Raw genomic sequence first — 11,599 nt, 5'->3', positions numbered from 1 at the left:
GGATTTTTACTTTAGGACTCTGGAAGTTTCAAAGACTTAACGAATACAATATTGTTAAAATTCAATTCAAGTTGGCAACTAAGTCCTATTTTCTTGGAAACTAACTATTAAAATGAGACTTCAATTGCAAATTTAACCATCACTGAAATCTTACTCATTTTCTTAAAGAACTTCTTTGAAAGCCATACTAATAGTGCTATTACTGATGAACTGATTTATTCAATTATCTGGTTGAACATAAAGGTAGAGTGTATGAATGACCTCCCTCAAATGTGTCTATTTCTTAACTCTCCAACAGCACCACTGAGCTCATCTGATAGCACTGTTCCAAAATGGTTTTACCGCAGGTACACTAAAACTTAAAACGAGAAATAAATTTTAACTTCTTCCTTCTTCATCTGCCAGGTCTACTGTTGCCTCTGTTGTGTTCGGGAGATTTCCTCTAGGAACATCATCTGTTTGATCAAACACTAGACTTCATCAGTCTTGGCTGAAGAGTCACCACTACCTTTCTGAAAGATTTCTGTGGCTTCATATTCAAGTACCTCTGATGGAGTCAAAGGTTCCAAATGAACACTGCCTTGCTCACTAACATCAGAACTAGCAGATTCAGATTCATCTCTTTTTCTCAAAAACTGATCAATTCTAACATCCCCTGAAGTTAACCGCAAATCTTTTCTATTCTTAGAAGAAACCCTAGCTTCACTGGAGTTGATATCTTTAATCTGATCACATGAAATTATGTTTTCAGAACTTTGGCACATCTGAGAAACAAGTTCTTTCTGTTTTTCCTTTTCCATGTTATCTTCATCAATATTTGAATCACAACTGAAGATTTTCTTGGAGCCAGCTGCTAGGTCTGTAAGACAGGCATCATTTTTCTTACATGAAACTGTTATACTTTCTTCACATTTTGTTACTGAGGAGGCTTCAACTGAACTTGCACCACATCTAGTTTTCAATTCCTTTGGTGAAACAATATCTTGTTTACTGGGGGGGAAAAAAAAAGCCATTTATTATCTATTCCTTCTTAATACAATGTATTTGGACACAATCAAAAGAAGCACTTGCTCTAAGAAGTAAAAGATGTCAAGGCATACTTGTCTAACAACAACAAAAAAAGAAAATAAACCAACACAGGTCCACAGTCTTTCCCATGACATTAAAACCACTTTCGAGGAGACATACTCTTAGACAATAATAGAGTGAGAAACTCCAAGTCATATTAAAATTAAACCTGGGGAGTAGATAGGGACGGGCAACTTAGACATTGGATACCTAAAATGAGGGGGCGATAAAGGCACAAAGTGACTGGCTTACAAGCTTTCAAGAGGGAGTTTAGTTTAAGAGTATGGGGGGAAAGAAAGAGTCCCCATTGAATAGCTGTCGTCTTGTCTAGATGGGTCTGGTTACAGAGATGGGGATAAGATTCTTATGATTCAATAGTGAGTAATTATTATCATGACTAATTTCGACTGTCACAATTGTAAAGGTAGAAGTTTTGTAACAAAAACAGGGAAGTAGTTAATCTTACAGTCCAGACAGAGGACTTAGTGCCATCAAGGGAGAAAAGTATACGAGGGATGCAGGACCTTATCCAGAGAAGCAACAACACCAGAGATGGAGGCAGAGATGGGGACATGGAAAGAGGGAGCAGCTAAGGCCCCTAGATTCATGGAAAGGGGACTAAGAGCTGGCTTGCAGAATGTGCCATTTGGTGGTATAAATTATTATATATGCCTGAGTGTTTAAAAAAAAAAAAAAAAAAAGAGCTAAAGTGAACAGAGAGAAATCCTGTTATTTGATGGTAGATGGAGGGGATTATAATCATTGTAATGAAAAAAGTGTATAATTTGTTGAGTGTAAAACTGATAATTTGCCCTGTAAACTTTCACTCAATTCATAATAAAAACTTAAAAGTAAATAAATAAATAAACCTGGGTAATTTATGAACGGGTTTTATTCCTAGTTATCAGTCTTCATCTATTCAAGTATCTTGTCTGTTTTTAAACTGCACATGTTCTGAGCCTGATTGTGGTACTGAGGGTAAGCACTGGACTAGCAACTACAATGCTGGTAGTTCAAACACATCAGCCATTCCTCAGAAGCCCTACACAGGGTCACTATGAGTAGGAACCAACTGGAGGGCACATAACTATAACAACATTTTTTAAAACTGTATTTCATATAAGTAATATATGTGAAAATTATCTATTATTTATATATTGTTTTTATGATTAGAATACATTTATGCAAACCACAAACATTTCCCTATTAATAGCTTAATTTTAAAAAAATGGTCAAAATGTATTTAACTATAAACATAGACATATATATGTAGGTGTGTTTGTGTGTGTGCATTAATATATGAGGGGTGTCAAAAAGTTCTTGGAAAAATGGAATCAAAAGATGATGGCATTTTTCCAGAAAAATTTTGAAGCCACTTGTGTGTATGTGTGTGTGTGTATTTAGTTATGTGGGAGGATGTACTTGAGTGTTGACAAAAATTTTTTTTTATAAATTCTAAAACATTAGAAACAAATTTCTAAGAGTACCTCCAGCCTTTTATCTAGCTTGTGTTGTTGATTCCGACTCACATCGACCTTGTATCTGGTTTCTGGTTTTAAATCTTAGTGGGCACAAAAAGCTTCATCTTTCTCCCGTGGGTGGCTGGTCGGCTTGAACTGTGAACTCTATGGTTCTCAGTCCAGTGCTTATCATATGGAGCCATAGCACTCCCAGTCTTGCTTTGTTGTTGTTGTTAAGCGCTGTCAAGTTCCAGCTCATAGCAACCCTTTAAATTTAACTATTGTTGTTGTTGTTGTTAAGTGCCATCGAGTTGATTCCGACCCATAGCAACCCTGTATAGGGTTTCCAAGGAGCAGCTGGTGAGCTTGAACCGCCAACCTTGCAGTTCAAATGACTTTGTTGTCTGACACATTAACCCACAGTGCCACACCATGTTTATATTACTAAAAATAAATTTAAACATTACACATACCATCTTTCTTATATTTAATACATTTGGAATTTAGACTTTTCTCCAAAGAATTGCCCAAATATCTCAGAAACATTATCAAATGGTCATATGTGATTTATTAAATCACTGTATTTATAAGCTGCTTTGTCTCGATGGCACTTAACAACAACAATTCCTGCTATTTACTTCATTCTACTGCTCTGTCTTTATTCTTGGTCACTATCACACAATCTTAACAATTAAGAGTATACTTCATTATCTAGTAGAAGGTATCCCTCATATTCTGCTACTCTCCCCCATAAGCTTAGTGGTTTAACAATGTAAGATATTTGCACAATGATGCTCATAAAATAATATTTAAAATAGTGACTAAAGTAACAACCTAATAGTCAATGACAGAATAATTAAAGAAGTTATGATATTTGTGGTACAGAAAATTATCTAATGTTCCTTCTACCAATGTTTTTGTTGTGAAGTGCCGCTGTGTTGGCTTCGCTGTTAAGTGCTGATGGATAATGATGGTACCCTATATGGGTTTCTGAGGAGTGGCCACTGGGTCTGAGTCGCCAACCTTGTGGTTAACAGTTCAGTGCTCACCTTACAGCACCACACCAGGATTACCAAAGGTGAGGAAAGATGCTGATGGATTATATGATTCACATGTGAGTGATTGTTAACAGGCTTGTGACTGTAAACACTTGGAAATCTAAGGAGGGGATTGGTCAATATTATCCTGCCAAGTTTAAAATGAGCCATCCCAGAAGCAAAACAATGGGACTCTCACTAGTATTAAAGAAGAGCCAGGAGTGGAGGGCACCCTTTGGACCCTGAGATCCCTGTGCACTGAACCTCCCTGACCCAGAGGCAGAAACTTGTGACACCAGAGGGGTAACAGGAGCAGCAGCAGCAGAGCCAAGAACCAACAGGAGACGGAGCAGTGGGTTTCCCAGCCATGAAGCGGAGTGACTTTGGGCAGGAGGCTTGCTTGTACAGTGGAGTGACTCTAGGCACTTAATTGGGGAAGCTAGGTTTGTGACTTACAGAGCTGGAGCCGATTGCCTTCAGTCTGAGGCTTATGGTGGAGTGGTGTATCCTATGGGCATTTATCAGCAGCTCTATAAGAGCTTTGTAACATTGGCTGGACAGAGATAGATAGGCCTGTCAGTGGGCATTGCTGAGGGAGGAGAGGCTATCCTGACTGGGACAACTGTGCCCTGAGCATTTTCTGAAAGAATGGTGACTGAGTTCTATGTGGCCACTATAATGAACTGTTGAAACCTAATGAGAAGTCAAGAGTACTATGTGGTAAAGATGGTTGGTACTTCATTTTTTTGTAATATTTATAAATGGGAAAATATGAACCTTAATTTAACCTTCAGCTTCCAAACCAAATCTCATTGGGGTTTTGAACCAAATAGTCATTAATTTGGAAAATGGTCTATCATTCAAGTTATTAATATACTATTTTCTCAGTAAAATTTTGCTTTTCATTTAGATTCTGTACATGTCTCACTTTTGCTACTACTGTAAGTGAATTATAGCATCCATAATACTTTGTAATTGCTTATTATTATTATATAAGACTAACATTTTTCTATCAAATCACCTCAATACTCTTAAAGAATTTGATTTTTAACTCATTTATCTTAGGTCTTCTAGCCAATTATGAAATAATGTATAAAAAAAGTTTCCTCTTAATTTCAATTTATAATTCTTAGTTTTGTTTTAATCTTATTGTAAACTACAATTTACAGAAAATGTTAAATATTGAGTGGACTTGTTGCTGTTGTTAAGTGCCATTGAGCTGGTTCCGACCCATAATGACCCTATCTAGGGTTTCCAAATAGCAGCTGGTGAGTTTAACAGCCGACCTTGTAGTTCAAACTGACTTTGCAGTCTAGCACATTAACCTACAGCACCACAAAAGATCTAAGTACAGAAAAAGCTAGTTAGCTTTACTAGTTAAGTCTGAGAAACACATCATAAGGCCTTATTCTAGAACTTGCTTTTTAAATGTCATAGATCAATTAATCTCAATAGATTAATATGTAATCTACTGTAAATTATACAGCATAAAGAGAAAAGAGAAATTACTTATAAAACAAAACATCTTTATTTTAGAAGGTTGGGATTCTCTTTTACTAATTGTAATGTCTTATGATTCCTTACTGTTGTGAGGAATATATTTAATCAATCTGTAATTAAGAAACTTTCATGTTGAGATTCCACATCAAAACTAGCTCTACAGCTTTTTGAAAAAAAGTTAAAAAATTTAAAAGATACTAAGATGATCTATTTGCAATAACTGTTTCATTATTGCATTTTGTAACTGTTTTTAATAAGGACATCAAAAATCTGTTTACTAGCAAAAGTTTAATGTAACAATAAGAATGACTGCTTGTCTAAAAAATTTAAAACCTAAGGATCTAAAGGTGCATTTTTGTTCAATTAAAAATTCACATTTTAAATTAAAAGCCATTATTAAAAGCAGTAATACTTATAAAAATTTAAGTATTCCTTTGAAAACTACCTGTAAAGTAACACAGCTCAAGTTATTGGATATACTCAGATTTAAGAGATTCATTTGTTCCTACCTTTCACATTTTGATGTTTCAGATTCTCCTTCAGCCATATTATGTCTTGAAATTTCCTGAAATGATGAATAAGTTACATTTACATTCATGTCTAACACCAAAGAAAACAGTTTTTATTATACTAAATCTTCTGGATAAAGAGGTACTTAGGGATACAATCTAATATAACAAAGAAATGGAAAAACAATCGCTTAATCTAAAGTATGTACTAGAGACTTGGTATAATGCTGTAGGATAAGCAGTGGACCACAAATCAGTTTAAACCTCAAGGTCGGTGGTTCAAACTCACCAGCTGCTCCTTGGAAACCCTATATAGGGTCACCATGTGTCGGAACCCACTTGACAACACTTAACAACAACAAAAACAGCACGTACTCAATCCTTATTGTTCAGGATTTTAAGAATTCTTTCTAAAATATCTATAAGGATTGCAGTATTAACCGAAAGCTTCTGAATGAGAGTCAAGGAGCAGTTACCCACTTACTTCAATAACTACTTTTTGCTTCTTTTTCAAATATAGACCATAATTACCATTACTAGAAAACTAGTAAACTACAACTTTGATTTTAATGACAAGATCCAACTATAATAGTTTACATAAACAAACCAAGTACAGTCACTTAGATACAACATCCTGAAATTATGACTTAATATTTGGGATCATCGTAATACTTCCAATGTCAAATCCAAACACTATTAAACTACTTGCTTTTGTTAAGTGCTGTCAAGTCAGTTCCGACCCATAGTGATCCTGTACAGGGCTTCTGAGGAGCTGCTGGTGAGCTTGAACCGCCAACCTTTCAGTTCAAGTCGACTTTGCAGTCCAGCACATTAATCTACAGTGCTACACCAGGACTCCTATTAACCTATAGCTAAGTCATATTTTGCTTTTACAGATGTTTTATAAGGGGAAAGAATACAATAAAATCTCAGGAAACAGAATGACAACTTACCAGTTTATAACAATTACCAAGCACTGAGCACATATGATGGGTAAGAAGTTAAAAACTCTACATTATTTCATTAAGACACTATAAAAATTTGAGATTTTGTTAAGAAATGAGATGGCACACCCCATTAAATAATGGAGTGAAGGCTTATCCCAGGCTTAGTTGTTAGCCACTGACATGGATTGAATTGTGTCTCCCTAAAAATATGTATGAGCTTGTTGGGATAAGATTCTCTGGCTTGGCAACTATGTAATGATTCCTCATGATATGGCCTGATGTGATAAGTCAATAAAAGAGTGGGATGCAACACCCTTAATCCTATCATAGGAAGATACACATAGTAACTCATAGAGAATATTGCCCAAGAATTATTGGAAGAAAACTTCCACAACATCATGAAAAACAAGACGATAGCCATTCAAGAAATTGAATGAACTCCAACCAGGATGAGCCCTATAAGAAAAACACTAAGACATACTATAATCAAACTTTTCAAAACTAAAGACCAGGTAAGAATCCTGAGAGAAGCTCAGGAAAAATGAAAAGTTACCTATAAAGGTGAACTAAGTAAGACTAAGCTCTGATTTCTCAGCAGAAACCATGCAGGCAAGAAGATAATGGAATGACATATATGTATAGCTGTTTAAGAATTATATATCCAGCAAAACTGTTTATCAAATATGACAGTAATATTAGGTCATTTTCAGATAAAAAAAATTTAAAGAATTAATAAAAACCAGACCAACCTTACAAAAACTATAAAGGGAATTCTTTGGACAGAACATCAACAACAGCCAATGTGAAACTAACATGCATTCATCCCAGATACGTTGTTGTTGTTAAATGCCGTCAAGTCAGTTCGGAGTCACAGCAACACTGTACAGTTTTCAAGGAGCGGCTGGTGAGCCAGAACCACCAACCTTAGAGCTCAAACTGACCTTGAAGTCCAGTTATAGAGGTATTCTAAGGAAACAGAACCACAAGACTGATAATAGAGAACCAGAGATACAGTTCCAACAACAAACACTGAAGAGAATCAAGTAGATTTTAAGAAAACAAAAAACCTAACTGTAGCCTTGAAACTAGCCGAATCCACACACCTAACATTAATGCTTGTTATGTACGGTTGAGTTGGTTCTGACTCACAGTGGCCTTGTGGAGGGTTTTCAAAGCTGTAAATCTTTAGTGTACCAGAAAACCTCATCTTTCTCCTGAAGATTCAAATTGCTGACCTTGCGGTTTGCAACCTAATGCATAAACCGACTAGGTCATCAGGGTTCCTAGTCCTAACCATAATTCTAACACTAAATGAAGTCCTAGGCCTAGCTTGCTGTTGCTAAGTGACATCAAGTCAATTCCAATTCATAGCCACACTATACAGGATTTCCAAGGAGCAGCTGGTGGGTCTGAAATGCCAACCTCATGGTTCACAGTGCAGTGCTTATCCACACCAGAATTCCTATCCATAGTTCTTAAAAAAACACAAACAACATCCCCCCCACCACCACCGCAAAGAATTAGAACAGTGAGAGCTAATGTCAGAGCAACTAGAGTTGCCCCTCAAAAAAAAAAAAAAAAAGAGAAAAGTGTGTGTTGGGGGTAATATACATATATATATAATGCAAGAAAACTTCCCAAAACAGCAATCTCCAAATTTAAAAGGCCTGCTGAATGTCTGAGATGCCTGCTGAATGAATAAAAAAAGGCTAATGAGCAAAGCATATCATTATGAAATTTCAAAACATGACAGAACAAATGTAAAAATTTCCAAAAGGATAAAATAAATACAAACCAGGGCAAGAATGGCATCAAATGTTATCTAAAGCAATATCGGATATAAGAAAATCGTGAAACAACTTTCAAAACAACATGAGAAAATAGTTTCTGTGTGCATCAGCCAAAGTATTATCTAAGTAAACACAAGTATGCATCAGTGCGGGCAATGTCTGAGTGACCATCCATGGGCTGGGGGGGAAAGATCTTGCTTGGAAGAGTTCAAGGAAGCAGGACCAGTGTTTATTTTATGGTATGTGCAAAGCCACAGCTTGGCTGTGACTGGGGCAGCTCCCATGGCTACTGCTCATGGTGCCCTGCCCAGCCACCCTGGCAACTCTGTTCCATCCTTAGAGCATCCAATTCTTATCAGGCTCCCTGGGGCTATTCCAAGAGAGCTTGGAGCCCAGAGGCAGCCAATTACAGGAACAAGTTTGCAAATCTTGAGACTCCAGTCACTAAAAGCTAGAATATTTTGCATAGAGGTTACTTTGACATGTGTATCAAATATACACAAACATGTACAGGAATTTTCCACAAACTTTTTGACGCCCTCTCGTATACTACATGTAATAGAATGTTTGCACAACATCCAAAACACGTAATGTCCTATTTCACAGAATGTATCATGGATGTTAGGCAACACATACCTGTGTAGTTTTAGGCATACCAGGTCTGAAAAAAGGTCAAACTCTTCCAAGACTGCTATTAGAGGACATGTTTCATTAAAATGTGGAATAAAGCAAGAAAAGGAAAACTCACAGCTCAGGAAACAGAACATGCAAAACAAGAGAATGGCAATGAAAAGCCCCAAAACTACAAACTATGTACCAGGTTTTTTTTGGGGGGGTGGGGGTGGGGGAGATAACTAGCTTAAATTGAAGTTGAAAAAAAGGAACTCCGAAGAACCTTAACAAATTGTTATTGATGTGTCTGAGTATTTGTACAGAAAACCTCCAAACAATAAATGAAGTGCATTAAAAAAAAACCCACAGCATTAAGTGCAGAGAAAACTAAACAAAGGAATTAAAAAGGAAATTTTCACTACAGAAAAAATGCAATATAGGAAAGGAAAACAGTATACTTCCTGGTTCAGCATAGGCTGTTAAGTGCCATCAAGTTGTCTCCGACTCATAGCAACCCTGTACTAGGTTTCCAAGGAGTTGTTGGTGGGTTTGAACTTTCATTTGCATTTATTCTTATGCCCTTGTGGTTAGCAGCCCAGTGCTTATTCTACAGTGCCACACCAGGACAGGTAAGTCATCAATTACAGATTTAAACAATAATTGTGATGCAACTATGCTAGATCAGCATTGTGCCAAATGATAGAAAAAAAATGTAGCATGCAATGTACAAGATTTATGTATTCAAATTTTTTAATCCAAGAATATTAAAGTAGAAGACAAAATTGAAAAGATATCAAACTGAAAAGCATAACACTAGTTTGTTTAAATTATTTTATTTATACCAAAGTTAGAATTTATCTTGATTTTAATGGAATCAAGCTATTTCAAAATCTATTTTCTTCTGTTGTTTAAAACAGAAGAATTGTCCTGTTTGATTATTTCTCAAGACCAAATAACAATCTTAAATAGTTTCAACTTCAGCCTATTGAAACTTCTTTTACAGAATGGAATGACACTGTGGCTGGTTTGCTTAATAATTTCAAGACCACTTTGAATTTGATTAAGATTGCACTAAACAAAATTTGTGATTTTTAGAGAATCCAAACCCAATACTGATTTCATGTTACAAATTATTGATATTGTATGTGGTTTGAAATGAATTCATATAAAATTTCTGTGGAACCTAAATTGTATTTAAAGTCAAGTCAATCGCTACTTTCTGTAAATTAATTTTATTTATAAAAATAACTTTTCTCTGGTTTTAAAATCTGAAAAAAATCTTATTTCACTTCTCATATCTTCATTCCAAACATGAAGTTAGGGCATCAATAATCTTAATTTCTATTTAATAAACACTTCCCCAAACTTATTTTGATACATGCATTTTCAACTGCTTTTCTTTTTCACTTATATTCAGATTCAGGAAGTCATTTCTTACAAAAATTTTATATTCATCAAACATACCTCCAAAATTATTTTTATTATAAGCAAAGAGAAAATCTTATTTTCTGATGGTAGAGCTTAGCTTTATCCACTTGGTACAATTAATTTCCATAAAATGTTATCTATACAAATATATTTTTAATTTCAAAATAATTTACTTTGTTATGTGACAGTATATCTTTTAATAGTGGATGGATAGCTTTAATTCGTGTGAAAAGTATCTTGATTGCATTTGATTATCGATTGTTATTTTGCCATCAGCTATTTGTATGTATTTTTAATATGGTTTATAGAACAAGTAAGAATAACACATCTGCTCATTGAATTATCAAATGTGGATATATTGTACATGTATAACACAGAAGATACTACCACATTAGAATTCAAAGGAAGCACACTTTTGCATATTTGACTAAGTTTATGATGATGGTACAAATTTAACAATTATTTTTAGAAATAATTACTGCACATGTATACATCTGCTGTATTTGTTCCATTATTATATTCCTGGCCAAGGGTATTTTTTAATAGAAAGAACAATTTTTTCTTTTTATTAAATTTTCTTGAGAATAAAACACACAAGGATGACTCAAAAATTATCCTCACTCCAATTATATTAAAACACCAGTCCATGGCAGATGCCAACATTGAGTATGCACATGAAATGATTCTGCCAAATAGAAAGTGAGAGTGGATTATGTGGCAAATCATTTGCAAATAAGACATGGTTTGGCCTATGAAATAATCCACAACAGACTTGGTTTTCAAAAAGTTTGTCCAAGATGAGAAGTGCATAAACAGAAATGTTTGGACATCTGTAAGCAAAATTTGGACCAATACTCAAAGGAAGGTAAGTTTCTTTAAAAAATTTGTGACATGTGATGAGACAAGACTCATCACTATGAGCCTATAGTAAACGGCAGAGTACGGAATGGAAACATCCTCAATCGCCAACGAAGAAAAAGTTCCAAAGTGAACCATCAGCTGGAAAATGGATGCTTAGTTTTCTGGATTCTCAAGGGATAGTATTGGAACACTATCAGGAATAATGCTCAACAATCAACAGTGATTGTTACTGTGAGATGTTCACTGAAGAGCTAAAGACTCAACTTTGAATTAAACGCAGAGGACTGCTATCCAAGGATGTTGTGATTTATCATGAAAATGCATGTCCTAACACCTCGGCCCACACTGTTGAAACTCTGTAAAAACTTTGTTTTGAGGCGTTAAAGC

The 11,599-nt window shown here is 35.3% G+C and overlaps 1 protein-coding gene across 1 annotated transcript in view; it reads right to left on the bottom strand.

Annotated features, from left to right (window-relative positions):
- Positions 1–378: 378 nt before the first annotated feature.
- Positions 379–11,599, bottom strand: part of ZNF280D (zinc finger protein 280D) — a 123,932-nt gene continuing 112,711 nt past the window's right edge. The window contains 3 exon segments of the mRNA XM_006831616.1: positions 379–471; positions 474–990; positions 5,575–5,630. Coding sequence (XP_006831679.1) covers positions 379–471; positions 474–990; positions 5,575–5,630 — 666 coding nt within the window.

This window comes from Chrysochloris asiatica, unplaced genomic scaffold (genome assembly GCF_000296735.1).
Source record: "Chrysochloris asiatica unplaced genomic scaffold, ChrAsi1.0 scaffold00004, whole genome shotgun sequence".
NCBI lineage: Eukaryota > Metazoa > Chordata > Mammalia > Afrosoricida > Chrysochloridae > Chrysochloris > Chrysochloris asiatica.
The sequence above is the reverse complement of the archived record's forward strand: the minus strand, read 5'-3'. Positions and strand labels throughout refer to the sequence as shown.